The following is a 20656-nucleotide window of genomic DNA, read 5'->3' as shown; positions in this document are numbered from 1 at the left end:
CAGTATGGAAGTATACGATTTTGGATTTCAGTGCCATAATGTAAAAAAAAAGGCTGAGCACTTCAGTATTTCCCACCCAAACTTCCTGTTTTAACAAGTAAAAATTCAACACAAGCAAGTGACATAAAAAATAGAAAATATGCCTGGAATGGCTCAAAATACAGATAATGTTAAATCGCACTATTTATTTTCATTTCAGCAGAGAATCTCTTTTGTATCCTTTCATTTAACGTGATCCTATTAAAGATTTTCCAGTGACACAGGTCATCTGCTGTAGGCTATTTACTGGAGGAATGAAAAGATAGTCGGTGTTTGGAAATTGCCTTGAGAAACTGGGATACACAGGCCATTCAATAGTTACAGAAATGTCATGAAAATCCATTGTAAAGAATCAGTGGGCCATCATTAATGTAAAAATACATTTATTCAGATTAAAGTGACTTTCAGTTCACAGTCGAATATAAAACTGGCTGTCTGCTATTAGTAGCGATGAAACATGCGCTCCAAATGAGTATACTTCTAGGAATATAATATCGTGAATGCTAACCAAATTAAGAATATGTTGCCATCTTACAATAGTAATACACATTGCCAAGGCACAAAATGGACATGTTCAGCAGATGAGACTTCTACACAGATGAAGGTACCAACCTCTATTTGTGCCATGTACATCTACTCGATCCTAAAACCTTGCTCCTTATGACCTCTTAACATTGATTCAGATGAGGTAAGCATCAATATAAACATACAAAGCTATAAGCATATTTCAAATGATTAAATATTGATTTTTCTGTATGAAAGTGTAACATATATGATCTGCGAACTCTAAAAGTGAGCTGTTTTACAAATGTGAGGCAGTTAATCTTAATATATTTACAAGTAAGCATGCAGAGAATGATCTTTTACTTTTACAAAATGAATTTGGTGCCCCTGCTTAGGAAGATTATATCAGTTTCTCTGATCATTGTTTTAGGAAAGAACTGTATTGGGGTTAAAGAAACTACTCCTCAAATGCTGATATAATATATAGTATTATTCTACTGTTTTGGTAGAGATTTTGTTTAATCTGTAATTAAAAATACCTTTATTACCAATTAAGGAATTGTTAATTTATAGAGCTCAAATGTAAAATACCACAATAATAAAAAGGCATAAGCACCACAACAACAGGAAAAGTTAAGGGAAAAAAGTATAATTATACATCTAATACAATTAATATCATCTTCAAACCTTCCGTCATCATTTCAAACATTGGTGCAGTTTGGAATCTGTCTGGTCCTTTGCCGCTCTCCAACACCAAGGCCTCCTAAACACACAAACACACACACACACACACACACACACACAAAGGGGAAAATCACTGTAATTGCAACCAACAGGCAAGGGCAACTCTGTGATCAATGCTTTCCACTTCAGTGTCATGGGATCAGTCCTTGATTACTGTGAATCAGAAAGTCCTGGGACACACAGAAGACAATCACCTTCTCTGACAGCAGAGTAATAAAAGTACAATGAATGAATTGGGGTCCATCCACTGACCTCACGCTTACACAACAGATACACACAAAAACAAGCACGTCTCTCTTCATGCTCCTTGAGAGCAAATTGCATCTTTATGAACATAAATACTAGGGTTAGGGTTAGACGCATGCACTCACTTTCCCCTGAGTGTAATCAGCATTGTTAACCTTTATTGGAAAGCGCGCTAATGTGTCGTGGTAATCTACAAAATGGCTGAAGACAGTGATGTGGGAAGAAGAATTGGTAAATATATATATATATATTTTGTTTGCACACTGTTTGCAAAATTGAAGTTGAGCAATTGATGTCACATGGATTGTTTTAAAGATGTACTACACTTCTGGGTATGGGAGCATTTCAGCTGCATTGCATTGCTGGGTTAAGACCCGTACACACCAAGCACGATAACTATAAAGATAACGATAAAGATATAGTTCTGAAAATTTTTCTCAATATTAAAGAATAGCAGAGTCCACACCAAAACCATATAACGATAGGCACAGAGAAACGATATCGTTGGAATCACTTTCAGAACGATTTTTTTCCCCTGATGAACGATAAAACATTGCCAACCAATCAGAATCAATTCTGCTGTAATGAGCTCGAGAATTTAAAGCAGCAGACGCGCGTCTGCTTAGATTACACAGACAATATCGTTCGCTGGTGTGGACGCTAATATCGTTATCTTTATAGTTATCGTTCTTGGTGTGTACGGGCCTCTAGAGAGATTTTTCAATCTCATCAAAAATATCTTCATTTGTGTTCCGAAGATGAACGAAGATCTTGGGGGTTCAGAACGACGTGAGGGTGAGTAATCAATGACAGAACTAACCCTTGAATAATGATATAAAAACCACTAGTGTACTTAAATGAGCAACTCCTTTCTTAACACTTTTAAGTGCACTTTTTAAAAATGTCAAATTAAAAGTTTAATAAAGTACATTTAAAACGTAGTTGTAATCTTCCGTCATGCTTTAAAGACGTACTTTAATGTGTTGACATACTAAAACACATGTAAAGTACGTTATTATAATTCATCTGTAGTTATTTGATATTAAATTCAAAGTTAAGATATTTTAAATGTACTAAATTGCAACTTCATCCTTACTAAATTGGTGAAAAAGCTATCTGTATTTCATAATAATTTAAACTTAAATAGATTTTCATTTAATAAAAAAAAACATGCAATACAATACATCCATTTTGCACTTTATTTCAAAGTGAATTTTTCTATAAAAAGCATGTTTTTTACAAGTATGCTAAAGTGTGCTTATTTTTTCACAAAACTCACCAAACAGACAGATTTAACAATGTCACAAGGAATCTTAGCATAAATATTGTGTATGGGATAATGACTTCTCTCACCAGTGTTGTGAGCCTCCAGCTCTTTCTCCATCAGTTCTCTTGGAGGTGGCAGATGGCTGAAGCTGTCGTGTTTTCCTGTGTTGGAGGGAAATGTTGTGTGTGTGTTGCATGTTGTGAATGAAGTGGCTGTTGTACGTGTGCCATTCTTCTCCTGTCCGACAGCGCTGATCATCTCGGGCTCCTTCTCATGAGTGTCTTCTGTCTCCACATGGATCCATGGGATTTTACTAGTGTTGTAGGAAATAAATTGGATGAGTTTTTGTTTCTGGTCCAAGTAGATCAGATCAAGAGGAAACAGTCACTGATGCCAGTAAAGTAAGTGAGCATCATTTGTCAGCATTGGTTGGTATTTCCAGTGCATATCAAAATGACAGTGTGTAATTAGCCCAGGTTTGTTAAGCAGAACTGAGAGATTTGGGACAGGCAAGGCTTACCGCTTGAACTTGTAGATGAAGAGAATAGCCAATCCCACCAGTCCCAGAGAAACCAGTAACAGCATGGCAGAGCCACTGGGGAGAGCACTGGAGTCCACCAGAGGTGCTGCAGGAAATGTAACACAGCATACCTCAGTGTTTCACCTCACAGTCTGTATATTAAAAGCATGCATGTATGCATTTGGCAGATGAATCCAAAGGGACTTAAATAGCTTTCATTGCAAATTCTTATTACTTGCTCTTCCCTAGGAATCAAACCCTGACCTTGGCTTCGCCAGTGCCATGTTTTTTCTTCCTTTGTTCTCCAATCGTAGGAAGGCATGTGCTTTATTATGAATTGCATGTTCTTATAATAAACAAATCATGATCAATACTTCTCCAAAAATATTTCTATATGACTTTTCATATCCAAAATCATTGCCTTTGTGTCAACATGCACATATCTATTTGTTAGGAAAACATTGCTGATTAAAACAGCAAGAATAGTTATTGATATTATAAAATATGCTTAATATGTCATATTGTTTATGAAAATGAATCATATTGAAAACGTATCAAATATTATACCAATATAATTATTTCATTCACAAATGTAATGCCCATTTCAGAATGTATTATGCTCATTAAAATAAAAATGGCCATCCAATAATTTATGTAAACAAGGTAAATATAAATTTTGGAGATTTACCTGCTCTTTCATTATTAATATCTAAGTGATTTTCACTATAACTCTTGGCAACAATTCTATTTATATAAAAAAATAAATAAACTTGAATCATGAACAAAATGAAAAAAATGCTTCAAAGATTTTAAATGAAGTCCAATAAACAAAGGATTGTAAATATTGTTTTTTTAGTCAGAAAGATCACTGATAAATAGAAATAAAGGAAGAATATATGACACACACACACACACACACACACACACACAGATATATATATATATATATAATATATATAATATTATTTTACTACTATATGTTACTGGTATAACAACAGCTAACTGCAAAAACAAGTCTGTTGACCATGAATATCTTTGCTGTCTCTCAGAGCGTATCTGATGGGTGAGAGGCATATCCATTTCAGTAATTCTAAAAACTGTCTCACTCGTTCACTGCACACACACACACACACAGACACACGCACACACACACACACACACACACACACACACACACATGCTGCAGTCCATCCTTCAGCCCTTTGAGGATTGACGCATGATGATTGTGACCTTTCGGCAGAATGCAGGAGGCAATCTGAACCTTTTCCTGTTTGGAGCAATGAAGACAAATGGCCGTGTCTGAAAAGGGTAGAATTATATGTGGCAGAGAGACACTCTTTATGATCCTGTAATGTCATTTCCAACTCACTATATTGGTCATGCTCAGACAGGCTCCACATTATCAATATTAATCTAAAGTCCAGGGTGGATTATCTGTTCTCTGGGATTTCTAGCACCAAGAGAAGTTTGAGGGATTTGACACAATTGATCGTCAGCAAAGTAATCATGTAGTGTACCTTATATAACCACAGAAGCATAATAAAGTCACCTCACATAACCACAGACCGCGCTGTAATTTACTACAACGAGGCGGCAATTAAATGCAGAACACAATGCAGTAGACAGTTTAATGTAACTCAACCACAGACTGCAGTGCCAAACAAGCCTTATAACCACCGACATAAGCAGTGTGATGCATTTTGTGTATACATTTTGGGTCATCTTAGGAACAGTAACTTGTGTTCAGGTCTTACCCAGTGTGAGCTGAGACACAGACACAGTGACCCTCGTGCCAGGCTTCAGATCAAACTGAATCAGGTTCTGATTTAAAGCGTTCATGAAGACCTCCGACATCTGTAACAAGAAAATTATAATGGTGACTGGTAATGAGGAATATGAGAGCTAAAGTAAAGAGATAAGTGGAAAAGCCTTGTTTTAATCTATCATCGTATTTCATAAAATATTTAATATGCAATGTTACAACATTTAAACAGTATGGGCCCCATAATATAAACGCCGCAATGCGATGCAAGGCGCAGCACAAGTGTGTTTGCTAGTTCCGGTCCAGCGCCACATCGTTTAATTAGCAAATGCATTTGCGCTTATTTTTGCGCCCATGGCCGTGCTGGTCTAAAAAAGAGGAGCTTAAAATAAATAGACTGCACCATTGAATGCCAAATATTAAAAATTAAAGGATTGCAATGCATACGTTTTTTTTTTGTAGGCTATATAATACAATTAATATATATATATAAATGCCTATATGTCATAATGGATAGTCATCGCATGTATCAGAATTAGGCTATTTGCTCGCACACAAACAGCTCCGTTTCATCTCGAAGATGCGTTCTGTGCTTGCACTTGCCAAATTCCACCGTGTAAATATCAAATCTGTCATGGCACGAGCACAACTGGCTCTTAAAGGAAATGGAAGATGAGACTCTGATTGGTTTATTGCACGTTACACCCAAAAAACACCCATTACTCATTAAGAGAATAGGGACAACCCGTTATAGACCATGCACCCGGACACGCCAACCATTTTTCCATCATTAAAATAGCAAAAGTGTATTTGGACATGCCTGGAGTGCACCTGCTCTTTACACTTTGCGTTAAGATCGTTAAAATAGGGCCCTATGTGTGTAAATAATGATTTCAATTACTAAAATCTTAGTAATTGTGGACATATACTACCATTCAAAAGTTTGAGGTTGGTAAGATTATTATATATATATATATATATATATATATATATATATATATATATATATATATATATATATATATATATATTAGGGGTGTAACGGTTCACAAAATTCACGGTTCGGTTCGATACGATACACTGATGTCACGGTTCGGTTCGGTTCGATACGTTTTAGATACAGCAAAATGTAAAAACATCTCAACTTTTCAGAATGCCGCAAGCGCACCGCGGGTCATGTGACAAGAACTAACCAATCAGCTTCATCCTTTCCCGTAACAACGTTGAGAGCTCAGCCAAGATGAAGGATCAGCTGATCATAGTTGTATATGGATTGCAATTTTGAAATAAATTTAGTAGCAGCGCTACTGCAAGCGATTTTTAGAGCTGCAAATCCATTTATCCTTCGCTGAAATTTCCGCGTCTCATGGAGAGAGCACGTCATTGTTGCTTAGCAAAGACAGACGCCTCATGAGCGCTTCTGCCCGAGCGCTTTGGAAAGGAGGAGAAAGACGCGCTTAGCGTTTTCCATGCGTTTTTAGGCACGATATGTGAACGGCCCCTAAGGCGCTCGCTCACTCAGCACGCGCTGAAGGCTCGTTGCAAAATGTCGAATGCCTTTAACAGACCAGAAATATAAGATCCTAAAATAACCAACAGGTCTGGTGTTTGGGTTGGATTCCCTGTAAGCTATAGTTTCTAAATGCTGCAGGGATAGTTTGCTGCGTGCATGTTTCTCCTTTTTTTCGTCTTTTCCCAGATAGTACTGACGCATATATCCCAGATATTCCCGCTGGTGTTTTTTTTTTTTTTTTTTTTATTCCCGCTGGTGTACCCTGTCATGTTGCAGATGCGACATACCGTTGTTTTTTTATCCACCACTCTCTTGCCATCACCATTATAGCTTAAAGGGAATCCAAAGTGCACCCAAACACCAGACCTGTTGGTTATTGGAGGATCTTCTCATTTCTAGTCTGTTAAACGCATTGGCTATTTTGCAACGAGCCTTCAGCGCGTACTGAGTGAGCGAGCGCCTGCTGAGTAGCCTAACATAAACATATAAGATGTTGTTTTTTTCTTCTTCGGGAGTGTCAGGGGCGTTGCCTGTTACGTTGTTTGGGTTATTGGGCTACCTTGTTGAACGCATATCATTATATTTCTCTCTCTCTCTCTCTTTTTTTTTTTTCAAATATAATTAATTACTCCAACGAACCGTTCGGTATACATAATGCGTACTGCGTACCGAACCGAAAGCGTCGTACCGAACGGTTCAATACGAATACGCGTATCGTTACACCCCTAATATATATATATATATATATATGTAACAAACAAATCTCCATATTCATCGGGAAGAAGGAGGCGGGAACCGGCGCACAATCAAAACTCATTTTAATAATTCATAAATAAATACAAAACGGCGCACCAGCCCCTCACGGACGACTGGTGCGCATAAACTAAAAGCAAACACATAAAGTAATGTCCCAGGCCTGGTCCTCTCTCGTCCTTCACGGTCGTCGCTCCAGTTTTATATCCTTCCATCTCCTACGTGGGACTCGATACTAGCGGTGGGGCTCAGGTGTAGCTCATCTCCAATCACTACACCTGGCCTCACTCCTCGTTCCCACGCCTCTCGGCCCCGCCCCACTCGCCACAATATATATATATATTTATATACATTTCTTGAACGAATGTCTCTTATGGTCACCAAGATCAAAAAAGAAAAGAAAAGTAAAAACAGTAATATTTTGTAATGTCACAATTTAAAAAGTCCTGTGATGCAAATCAACATCCAAATCATTACTCCAGTCTTCAGTGTCACATGATCCTATAGAATCGTTCTGATTTAGTGTTCTTTTTATTTTTATCAATGTAGAAGTTGTGTAATATTTTGGGCTAAATATCTTTGTGGAAGCCATTTTTTTCAGGGTTCTTTGATGAACAGCATTTATTTGAAACAAAATCTTTACTAAATGTTGTAACCAATTTAAAATGTAAATGTTGTTCTCATTTGTAAGTTGCTTTGGATAAAAGCATCCTCTAAATGATTAATTGTAAATCTAACTGTCACTTTTAATCAATTTATTGCTTCCTTGCTTAAAAAATGTGTTAACTTTAAAAAAACAAATACTGACCCCAAACACTTGATCTGTAGTCTATTTGTGCTGAGTTTATTCAAAAATATTTATACAGGCTGCAAAAAAGCTTTATTTGCATAACGATTGTGAATCTTTTGTAAGCCATTTAAAATGATCATACTGCATTTTTCATTTTGGAAAGCTTTAGGTCATATCCCTACATAAACTGAGAAAGCGCAAAAAAAAAAAATACTGCTGGTTTTAGCATGAATTATTGTCAAGAACAAATTTAACTTGAGTTTTTATTTCTCTGTGTGATTGCTGGGCATTACAATTCAGCCCCTGACATTTTTAAAGTAAATGCATGCATGTATTTCTCAGCAGGTTTATTCGCTAGTAATAAAGTCTATTTTTATTACCACTATAATTTATTTAGCCATCAGAGAATCATAATAGGTTTTCTTAACAGATTGTATCAATCATCAGACCTTGTCATTTGGGGGATCATATCAAAGCATTTTGTTTCAGTTTGCGTGCATGTGTGTGTGGTTCTTGCCTTATCAAGCTGTTCCTCTGTGTGTGATCTGAATGCTGACTGGTTTGTCTCGGGTAGGATAAAGAGCTCAGCTGCAGTTGGAGATCCAGGAAACACAGAGACCAACAGCTGGTCCTCAGGGAAGCCGCAAACCTGGAGAAAAACACACACAGATAAACATGCATTTCTCATACGCTGGTAACCATTAAATTAAACAAATTTTATCAGCATGCAACATTCATGACGGGATCTAATTCATGCGTAAAAGCAAGTCTATCATTTCATGCCCGTCTGCACATTAATAATATCTCCGTTAATGTTTGCAAATCATAATAAGACATTCCGGCGAATCTCGAGACGGTTGTAATATTTATGATATGATGTGTAACCGTATTGAAAGCACTCTGTTCAAGTCGAAAATCCAGAGGTATTGGGAGACCATTATATTTGTGCTTGAGCGACTCATTGTAATGGAGTTCTGCGGAGCAGTTCTTTGGCTCTGTTCTTTAATTGGCTGACTGGCTTTAGAGTCTCTCTGTTGCCGCATCAATATTCACTCTGAACTCCTGTGATTCACTCTCGCCAGCAGCACTACATTACCCTATCTCTCGCTCTCAGACTGAGGGGAAATCAGATGGATGCGTGAGAGCACGTAAAGCCTCTCAGCCAAACACGAACCTCGCCGGAGAGCCCAGAAAGAGCCATCAGGCTTTAAACCAGCAGCATTTGAGAGAGGAAAGAGAATAGCTGAAGAGAGAGGAAGTGTGGTGAGCTATCAGCAGCCTTTCAAGAAATTTCACGAGTTCTTTTCAGCAGTTCACTGACATGAACAGAGCACTCCAACAGGAACCGATGATGGACTTTAAGGTCGGTATACCTGAGAGAGCGTTGCCCTGACAACGCGCCCCACGTCCTGTCTCCATTCGGCAACGGACGGGTTGTGATCTTCCAGGTTGGGAGAGAACGACAGCAGTAAAGAGCGGAAGAAGTCTGGGAACGATAGACATGGAGATGCCAAAAAATCTTAATTCTGAAGTCTCTGTGAAACTAAAAATACCACATTCTGTATCACAAAGAACACTGCAATGTTAGGAACAACGGGAGGTCTTCACCTTTGACAGTGATGATTTTCACATCCTGTAGGACTGTGCCTCCCGCCGACACCTGTACGGTGACTGAGTTCGGTCCCTCTTGCGTGAACGTGTGCGAAACGCTTCCTTCCAGTGTGATCAGCGGCTAGAAACACACACATACAAGATGTTCAGAAACAGGAAAGCAAATCACAGCTCTGACTGATGTGTGAGTGGCAGAATCGTTTATAGCAGAAACCAGTTACAGCCCTATATGGCTAAACTCCCGCTGTGTTTCACGGTTCAGTTGTCATGTTTTTGATCTTGGGGCTTTTCTTAGATATATTGGTATTAAGGATCTTCATGCTTTTTTTCTAGTATTTCTTAACAGGCCGCTCTGTTTGTCAGATTTACTTGTAATTTACGGAGGGCTTGCTGATGTAATTTTTTGCGGTCCTTTGTTGTTTTGTTCTAGCTCAAGATGGGCATGTTGGGCAGCAGCGCTAAAATGGACTGACGTTTGTAGATGACATTTTAACATTAATATTCATTCAAAACAACGTGGTTACATTTTAATGCTGCCTTGTTTTCCATGGAAATTAAAGTAGTGAATACGAAAACACCGTACTTTCAGTGTATAATGGGTTAAGTTAATACATCTACTTCTCTTGAATTATTTACAAGCAGATTTTCTAATATTGCTAACACACTGGAGGGTCTGCATTGCCTGGTTGCGCTCTTTGTTGTATATTATTACTTTATTAAACATTAAAAGCAACCACAAACAAATACAACTGGCTTATAAACAAACCTGGACTGCAAAACTGGGCCACATTTTTGCTATTAGCCTCACCCTAAAATAATCCTAAAAGCCTGTATTGTATATAAAAGAGGAAGGTACACAGAGTGAAATGATTAGATAATATTATTACAATTATTTCACAGAGAGACAACTAAACTAAACTAGACATTCAATTATAATGCAAAGCTTCTGTATAAGTGAGTTTCTAAATGCTCTATGGCAGGTTTCCAGCAGGAAAACGCTCTAGAACTTTGATGCATAATCATTAAAAGCTGCTCAGCCACTTTTTATGTGTTTCACCTCAGAAATGTTAAACAGACCTGAACTGAATGATCTCATAGTTCAGGGATGTTTGAAAGCATCATAAAATAGTGGTTCATATGCCGATAATAACTGTAGTTTAAATCCATCCTACTCCTTTGTGACACAAGAAATCAGTATAATGAAGAGATCAGTCAAAATGAAGTCTGTGATTATCTTGGGATGAAACAAATGTAAAAACAAAATATGTCAGCAATATTAACAATATAGACTATATGCTGTTCAAACGTGTGGGGTTGGAACGTTTTTTTTTATATCTTTGAAAAAGGTTTCCTGTTTTCTATTTAAATATATTTTAGTAATTTATTCCTTTGATGCAAAGCCCTCCAGTCTTCAGTGTCACATCCTTTGGAAATCAAAATAATATGCTGATTTGCTACATTTACAGGTGCATCTCAATAAATTAGAATGTTGTGGAAAAGTTCATTTATTTCAGTAATTCAACTCAAATTGCATAATCCATGCATTAAATAAATTCAGTGCACACAGACTGAAGTAGTTTAAGTCTTTGGTTCTTTTAATTGTGATGATTTTGGCTGAACAAATTACAATACTTCATAAGACCAATAAAACTATCTCAACAAATTAGAATATGGTGACATGCCAATTAGCTAATCAACACAAAACTCCTGCAAAGGTTTCCTGAGCCTTCAGAATGGTCTCTCAGTTTGGTTCACTAGGCTATACAATCATGGGGAAGACTGCTGATCTGACAGTTGTCCAGAAGACAATCATTGACACCCTTCACAGGGAGGGTAAGCCACAAACATTCATTGCCAAAGAAGCAGGCTGTTCACAGAGTGCTGTATCCAAGCATGTTAACAGAGAGTTGAGTAGAAGGAAAAAGTGAAGAAGAAAAAGATGCACAACCAACCAAGCAGCCTTATGAGGATTGTCAAGCAAAATCTATTCAAGAATTTGAGTGAACTTCACAATGAATGGACTGAGGCTGGGGCCAAGACACACAGACGTGTCAAGGGATTTGGCTACCATTGTCAAATTCCTCTTGTTAAGCCACTCCTGAACCACAGAAAACGTCAGAGGCGTCTTACCTGGGCCAATGAGAAGAAGAACTGGACTGTTGCCCAGTGGTCCAAAGTCCTCTTTTCAGATGAGAGCAAGTTTTGTATTTCATTTGGAAACCAAGGTCCTAGAGTCTGGAGGAAGGGTGTAGAAGATCATAGCCCAAGTTGTTTTAAATCCAGTGTTAAGTTTCCAAAGTCTGTGATGATTTGGGGTGCAATGTTATCTTCTGGTGTTGGTCCATTGTGTTTTTTGAAAACCAAAGTCACTGAACCAATTCACCTAGACATTTTGGAGCACTACATGCTTCCTTCTGCTGACCAGCTTTTTGAAGATGCTGATTTCATTTTTCAGCAGGATTTGGTACCTGCCCACACTGCCAAAAGCACTACTGAAAGTTGGTTAAATGACCAAGGTGTCTGTGTGCTTGACTGTCCAGCAAACTCACCAGACCTGAAGCCCATTGAGAATCTATGGGCTATTGTCAGGAGGAAAATGAGAAACAAGAGACCAAAAAATGCAGATGAGCTGAAGGCCACATTCAAAGAAACCTGGGCTTCCATACCACCTTAGCAGCGCAATAAACTGATCACCTCCATGTTACGCCAAATTGAGGCAGAAATTAAAGCAAAAGGAGCCCCTACCAAGTATTGAGTACATGTACATTAAATTAACATACTTTCCAGAAGGTCAACAGCTCACTAAAAATGTTTTTTTTTTTATTGGTTTTATGAAGTATTCTAATTTGTTGAGATAGTGAATTGGTCTTATGAAGTATTGTAATTTGTTGAGCCAAAATCATCACAATTAAAATAACCAAAGACTTAAACTACTTCAGTCTGTGTGCATTGAATTTATTTAATACCCAAGTTTCAGAATTTGTGTTGAATTACTGAAATAAATAAACTTTTCCACTAATATACTGAGATGCACCTGTAATTATTATCAGAGCTGAAAATGCTTGTGTAACTTAATTTTATATGGAAACAGAATTTTTTTTCAGGATTCTTTGATGAAGTTAGAAATTGCAACACTTATTTTAAGTATTTTGTAGCATTATTTGGGAAAGATGTGTCCTTGCAGACTAAAATATCAATTGCTTTGAAAAATAAATAAAAAATCATAGTGACCCCAAACATTTCAACAGCCCAATAAAATCCTACCTTGTGATAAGCTATCTATAATTAAAATTCGATCTGGGCTTTTTAACTTGGCCAAATTTCTAAGCTGGCATCATTTTCCCCTTGTGTTTTCCCAGCTATGCCTGTCATTCATCAAAAACTATTTTGACAGAGTTAGAATTCATTTATTCTTTTTCTTTTGGTAGCAGGTGTTCATACTGCAAAGGGAAAAAACACAGTGTTACAGTATCTTCCCCGCCAAAACGTGGCTTTGCTTTTTACTTATCTGACCCCAATCCAAATCCATCTTAATCACAAATTTACCAATCTGACCCTGGCAAACACAATATCTTTGGCAGAGCTCTTTGTTTTGTTTGAGGTCAAAAGTAATACTGGAATAGCTGCCTAACTGATCTGGGCCTCTGGGCCACATGTGTGTATATAAATATATATATATTATATACTCAGCGTTTGAACCTCTGTGCTGTTATTGAACCACCAGTAGAAGGTAGCAGTCCTGGGCTGACTGGGCCACAGCACTGCTGTCAAGTTGGCCTCTTTTCCTCTGATGACGACCACCGGTGCCGAAAGAAAGATACGCTCCACGGGACCTAACATGACACATCGGACGTGATATCTCATCAGACACAATATGAAGTCAACAACGATCACATTTAGCACCAAACACAACAGCAATTTTCTTCTTCTACACATCTTTCATTGAGAGCTGGTTCTGAAATAGATTGTCTAGATGTGCAGTCAGTGGCATAGTTTAATCTGACAGGACACAGTTTTTTATAATGATGGCAGTGGCTTCTTATAGAGAATTCAAATTCTTAGAAATATATGTGTGTGCTCATGTACATACTAGTGATGTGCAGATAGAGCGAGCTGCTGTCAGACCCATGACTGTTCTGAGCATGCGCAGTGACCCTGAATATCCCAGCGACCCTGTATGTGTGTGTGATGCTGTCACCAAGGCGACTAATATTGGAGTATGACACCGAGATTCCATCTCCAAAGTCCACATGGAGACTTGTAGACAGTGAGTCACCCTGAAGAAAAAGGCAAAAAAAAAAAGACAGGTATATTCCATGGTTTTGCATGTAAAGGCTTTGAAAACGCTCTTCAAACTGTGGTCCACAGATGGCAGGTCTGATTTTAAAAAGAATAGATCTCAATACATAAAATGATAACAAGGAAGAAAACTGATTTACTGTTAACATCAATTTTATAATAAAAAAAAACACTCACAGTTATGTTTCAGTGTACATTATTGTTCAAAAATTTTTTGGTCGAAAAGGCTGCATTTATTTGATAAAAAATTCAGTAAAAACAGATATATTATGAAATATTATTACAGTAAAGTTTTCTATTTTAATATATTTTAAAATCTAGTACATTCCTGTTACGGCAAAACTGAATCTCAATCAACGTGTCATGTGATCATTCTGCTATGTTGATTTGGTGCTTAAGAAATATTTCTTATTATGATCAATGATGAAAACAGTTGTGCTGCTTAAATTTTTTTTTTAAACCATGTCAATTTTTTCCCTGATTCTTTGATGAACAACAAGTTAAAAAGAACATCCTTTATTTGAAATGGAAATAATGGAAATCGTTTGTAATAAAATAAATGTCAATACTGTAACTTTTGATCAATTTAATGCTTTTGTGCTGTTTTATTAAAAAAATAAATACTGGCCCCAAACTTTTGAAAGATGTTTTTTGCAAGTTCTTTTCTAACCTAGTTAGTGAGCTAATTTATTGCCTATAAAATTATGGATTGGTGGCACAAGGGAAGATTGATGAAACATTGAATGAGATCCCCTTCAGGGTTTTGGTGTTTTGGATTTTTTTTACTCTCATACTTGGTCTGCCATCTTAAAATGTTTGAGAACCACTAATCTAAAGCAGAGCACCTTATAATATAAATGAATGTGTGCATCTCTGCACCTGCTGACTTACATTTTGCAATGCTACTCTGAAGGTGATGTTGGTTCCCAGTGCAGCAGTGAGCTGAGAGTTGATGGTGCTCAGCTGTAGGCCACTGGGTGCTATGGGTTTACACTGTTGCATTCTGGGACTCAGTGTATCCTTCAGACCCTCTCTACAGTTATTCAAGAGCACTTTCCTGTACCTGCACAGAGATATACAATAGCATTAGAAAACACCCTCTGTTAGCAGCAGAAACACAAAAGTGACATGATACACAAACACTCTTATGAAGGCTGTCACAGACAGACTAATTTTGTATGTATGGATTGTGCATTGTGTGTGCATCTCTGTATCTGTGAGAGTGTGTTACCCTGTGCTGTTGCGGTAGTGCTGTCCATGGCTGCAGGTGTGTGCTGGTAAACTGACATCATACCAAAATGCAGGTGCACATTTTCCACTGGCCTGTCTCTCAAACCCATAATCACTGCAGGGGAAATCATAAAAACACATCAATTATTCAGTTTGGTTAAGCTCCTCTCTATGATGCAACAGCAGTCTATAGAGAGAAGTGGCTTGGATTTATAGACTGCAGTTTGCATGCACTGTAAGATTTTTTTTATGGTTTTCTCACGCACCTTGGGAACCACTTTTTATATTTTCACTGTATTGCTTTTGTGTTGGCTATATGAAAAGTTCCCATGCTTTCTGACAAATATGTTTCTCAGATTTTTCCTTGACCTTTACAGACATTTGCTATAAGGAGTCATTGAAAAATAGTCATTATCTGCTTTCTAAAGATTAGTGCAACTTGCTATAGATCTATTGCCACATTATATGTGCCACATTATCTGATGAGTACAGTGGCCGAGAGAGCTCAACATGCTGCAAATGGTTTAACTATTAAAATGAAATTAATTATTAATACATTTATTCTATAAAAAAATATATTTAAAAAAAATGGTTTCTATAGTTAAATCATGGTATGCACAATTTATCCATGGATTTACTTCATGGTATTTGTACAACTGTGGTTATACAAATGGTAATCAATACACCAAATAAAATTTAAATAAATAAAATAAAGAATTTTTTTTGTTGTTGTGGTCTGTGCTACTTGTTCATTTCTATATTTGTTTGTGTTGTGAGCATTTGCAGCACATTTGCTGGTGCTTCCAAAACAACTCTGACTTGGAATCAGGCTTTCAAACATCTTTGTATTTAATCCAAGCTAGTAAATGTAGTGTAGAACATTTTCAAGAGCCAATGTTCTGTTCATACCTAGGTGGAACCCTGTTGAGCATTTCTGCAGCACGGTAGCCTGAAGTTGTGATTGGTTAGTGAATTTAGTGAAAAGGTATACACTGCTGCAGGGGATCAGGGCTAAACTCAGTAACACTAGCTCCTTTAGGCTAATCAGATCACTGCCACATTTATCATCCATTTAAATATTCATTACTTATTCATTTGGAGATAATTAATCATTTGACATTATGCTAATTTTGTGCGCATCTCATTCATACGTGTAATTTGCCTAAGAGCAGACGACTCTAATGGAGCCTGTGTGTGGTACAAGGGAGATTTATGTCGTTGTTATGATCAGCGCAGGAGTGTGTCTCCGTGCGCATCGGGGTGGGATTGTAAAGACATCTCCATCAGTATAGCGATATGATTACGACAGACTGATGTAAAACTGATGTAAAACCAGGTTTTTACCTTGCCGCCTCAAGAGCAAGCGACTGCTACAGTATCATAAACTGCTCTGAAAAAACTAGAGAAAACCCTGACAAATGAAGGGAAAAACCTTGTTTTTTTTACATTCAAATGCCACTTAATTAATCTGTATAAATTGGTTGGATCCCTGCAGCTTTTGTTCTCTGCATGCAACACTGAGTCCTTTGATCCGCAAGAGTTACTGTCACTCATTTCCTCCATTGGAAAAGCAGCTGCTCTGCGTTTCCGTGTGTGTGCACGTATGTGTATGCATGCGTGTGACTCACCACTCAAAGTCATAGAGGGTGCAGATGCAGGGCTCAGCTGAAACAACTCGAGAATATTCCCGACCCAGAGTGCAGCGTGTACCAGGCTTCCTTTTCATATACACCTGTCTCTCTCCCATCACACACACCTCGCCCTGAAATGCACATAAATACTTAGTTAAATAACTTCAGTCAAAGTCACATGGAACAGTGTTAGTACAGCACTTTTATACTATTATAATATTTATAAATATTTATACATTTAGCTTTTATCCTATATATATATATATATATATAGTTTTATTCAGTTTTTTGGCCACACTTTATTTTAAGGTCCAATTCTCACAATTGGTAAACCATTAATTACATCTTTGGCTCAAGGGTAGTTGTTAAGTTCAGGTATTAGGTAGGGTTAGGGATATAGAATATGGTCATGTAGAATATGTGCTTTATAATAGGCATGCTAATAAGCAAATAGTTAATAGTGAGAAATGGTCCTTATACTAAAATGTCACCGTTATTTTTATTTTATTTTTTTTGTTTCGTTTTAGCCTTAATTTTTTTATTATGTCAGTTTTAGTAATTTTACTACTTTTGTTTCAGTAACATTTCTTGATTCCATCAAGTCATAGGTTTATGACTTTCAGGTTTACAGTACATTATATTTTATTTTATTGCAGCTAATGTTATTTTTGATTAACAAAATTATATTTATTAGTTTTATTTACCAATAACAATGCTGCCTGGAATCAGGCTGTCAAACATTTATTTAAAAAAAATGTATTTCTTGTTATTAAAGCCATTACAGTAAATGCAGTGTAGAATATGGGAAATGTGTTGTGCTGTAAGATGTGCACATGAATACTTCTATATTCACAAAGGCACACAGGAAGCAGGGTTGCCTGGTCTGCAAAACAAAACCAGCCCAACTGATTCTTTGCAAAAACCTTCCCCCTTAGTTATTGTTGCTTTGTCCAACAAGCCACATATCATGTTCTGACGCAGTGAAAAAGCGCAAAGAGGAAACTCACAATGAGTTGACAGACAAGACAGAGCAGGTGACTTCTGGTATGAAACAAAGTCTTAACTTTCAAATGGTAATTTTTGAAAGAAATGTAATCAATAAATATCATTTTGTGGCTCTTTAATGTATTGTGACAAATCACTGTAGCACCTCAGGTCAAGCAGCATGTGAATCGATCTTCTCTTCCTCTTTAATAGTTATAGCATGAAATAATCATAAATGAACACCAGAAGATGTCTAGTTTGGACTGCAGAAAGACGTCAGAACACACCATTTTGCAAACTTCAAGTCTATCAATTTTAAAGTGTTAGTTCACCCAAAAATTAGCTTGTGATTTACTCACCCTCGAGGCATCCTATGTGAATATGAATTTTTCTTTCAGATGAATCCAATCAGAGTTATATTCAAAATTGTCCTGGTTCTTCCAAGCTATGTTATTGCAAAATATCCATATTTCAAATGTAATGAACACTTTTCTCTCACCTCCGCTATCTGTTATATGCTGAAGCCGTTCCAGCGGATGATGTAGGATGTATGTGTTGCGCACGCCTCTGAGATGTGCTAGTATCGTGAGTTTGGTAACAGGAGCAAAGGAAGCAAAATTTCCATGCGTTCCTTTTGGCTTATATCGAAGTCCTCCGAAATTTTTCTTTACAAATCCTTGATTTGTACTTCTAATTCATGACCAGCATTTTGATTTGTTCCTTCTCCGCGTTCGTCACTAATCACACAAAACCAGCATCCTACGTCATCTGCCAGAATGGCTTCCGCGTACTAGTTACATTAGATGAAATGAGAGAGAAGTGTTTATTACATTTGAAATATGGATATTTTTCTTACCAAAACTTTTTTTCACCCCCAGAAACATGTGAGGTACATTTTATTATGGATGTGCACACTTTATTTGACATATTTTGGACTACTGAACAAAACCCCCCAATGAAATAGCCAATTTTTAATATAACTCTGAAAGAAGAAAGCCATAAAACACCTAGGATGCCTCAAGGGTGAGTAAATCACAGGTTAATTTTCATTTTTGGATGAACTAACCCTTTAATCTACTCTCCTGTCTGGTTTGTTCGTCAGACAAAATGGCAGATTTGGCGTTATGATTGGTCAGATCGCCTGTCAATAAAACTCCCAGCAAAGTGTCAATTACTATTCAAAACTAGCCAAAACACAATTTTTTTTCTTTATTTTTTAATGTGGTTTTCCACTCTTGGCAGTCTTTTCTGTCAAAATAGCTTTTGTGTTAACCCCCAGAATAAAAACAACCACTTCAACAGTTTAAATTCCATGAGAATAGTGACAAGAACTCAAGTACGGACATGGTTCCCCCCAAAAAACTCAGTTTTCCAGTTACTTCTGCTTAGCTAAAGGATAGATAAAGTAGTTATTATGAATTTTAGAAAACATATCCTGCTTCCCAGGAAACAGATTTGACATGCAATAGATGCTGACTCTGAAACTCCGTAAAACCACAAGTCAAGGCCGACGGACAACATGTCACCAATATTATGTGCTGAGATCTGTTGCAAAATCCATTACGACTCCATTAATTTCCATTCTGCTCGGGCATGTTTCCCCAGAGGTGAAAATAATCTCCTGTGCCGCCCTAATTACTAGCGAATTCAGTGGCAAAAGAAACTCATGTTGAATGTTGAGTGAGTGAATTAGTGCTTTGCTGTTGAGACCGAACAGTAAGGCGTGCTGATAAATGTGAGGTGACAACCTTGTTATGCAGGTGCCATGTCTGAAAGTCTCCGTCTGTGCATTTCCGCCCAAACAGGGAGCTGTAGTCAATCTTTATCAGCTGCCAGTCAGAGTGGTAACTAAAGTGCCCGAAGAATCTAGGAGGATAGAGATGCTTAAGCACAACAGGATCGGTTTGCTTTTACATTCTTTACAAATGCTAATGGATCAAAGAGTCCTAAAGGACACATATTGCTATGGCAAATCCAAGAAGGAAGTGTCAGTGCTATCAGTACAAGTAAGTGTGAGGATCATAGTCCAGGCATGCAGACATGCAAATAAAATATTTAATGTGTTAATAATGATCCCAGTAAGTGAAGGTTTATTACTGACACCTCCTGGGCCATTTGGATCAGTGTGGCTGAGAAGACGAGATGAAATCATTCTTACGTTATGATGCGATTCTCAGTCTCTGGAGTCATCAAAACCCCGTCAACAAATAGGGGTGTAGACGAAAAGCTGAGTTTGTCCCACTGCCGGCCTTCATCCAAACTAATCCTAGACACACATAGATTTCACAAATCATTTCACTGGCAAAGCACATTAGGTTCATTTTCTGATTAATATCCTGTACAGTGCACATTTGACAAAGAGATAAAAATAGAAGATGCATTTGTTCAGTCATCTGAGAATATTTAGCAGATCCACAAAAACAAGTTACTGCGGAGTCCCTGCATTAACATTTAATGTGGGCTACATCTGCATAATTACATTAAAATCAAATCTAATATATGCTCATTGAAAAATATCAAGACAAAATTATTCACCATACCCCACTTGTGTTTACATTATCCTCTAATCATTATTAGTCATGTAAAATGCATATAATGTCTTATTACACATTCAGACTATTTTGCATTTCATTGTTCTTTTGTTGCATCTCTTTATTCTACTTTCTTTCTGTCTTTTGCATTATTTTTATTATTTTGCCTGAAGTAAGTGTTTTTTTTTAATTATTTTCTTCTTTCTATGGCTGTCTTGTATTTTAAAGCACC

General features: G+C 37.2%; 1 protein-coding gene across 2 annotated transcripts in view; it reads right to left on the bottom strand.

The window, feature by feature from the left end:
- Nucleotides 1-405: 405 nt before the first annotated feature.
- Nucleotides 406-20656, bottom strand: part of sorcs3b (sortilin related VPS10 domain containing receptor 3b) — a 58498-nt gene continuing 38247 nt past the window's right edge. The window contains exons 14-27 of one of the 2 annotated variants that reach the window (XM_052581407.1): nucleotides 20052-20159; nucleotides 19642-19759; nucleotides 16907-17040; nucleotides 15280-15393; nucleotides 14940-15111; nucleotides 13840-14026; nucleotides 13449-13582; nucleotides 9747-9870; nucleotides 9512-9624; nucleotides 8656-8787; nucleotides 5075-5174; nucleotides 3321-3426; nucleotides 2887-3113; nucleotides 406-1306 (exon numbers count right to left, since the gene is read on the bottom strand). In XM_052581407.1, coding sequence (XP_052437367.1) covers nucleotides 1245-1306; nucleotides 2887-3113; nucleotides 3321-3426; nucleotides 5075-5174; nucleotides 8656-8787; nucleotides 9512-9624; nucleotides 9747-9870; nucleotides 13449-13582; nucleotides 13840-14026; nucleotides 14940-15111; nucleotides 15280-15393; nucleotides 16907-17040; nucleotides 19642-19759; nucleotides 20052-20159 — 1831 coding nt within the window. In that variant the 3' untranslated portion in view covers nucleotides 406-1244. Of the gene's footprint in view, nucleotides 1307-2886; nucleotides 3114-3320; nucleotides 3427-5074; nucleotides 5175-8655; nucleotides 8788-9511; nucleotides 9625-9746; nucleotides 9871-13435; nucleotides 13583-13839; nucleotides 14027-14939; nucleotides 15112-15279; nucleotides 15394-16906; nucleotides 17041-19641; nucleotides 19760-20051; nucleotides 20160-20656 lie in introns of those variants that run through there. The other variant, XR_008157923.1, reaches the window with a different exon arrangement.

This window comes from Carassius gibelio, chromosome B17 (genome assembly GCF_023724105.1).
Source record: "Carassius gibelio isolate Cgi1373 ecotype wild population from Czech Republic chromosome B17, carGib1.2-hapl.c, whole genome shotgun sequence".
Lineage (NCBI taxonomy): Eukaryota > Metazoa > Chordata > Actinopteri > Cypriniformes > Cyprinidae > Carassius > Carassius gibelio.
This window is presented reverse-complemented; position numbering and strand designations above follow the sequence as displayed.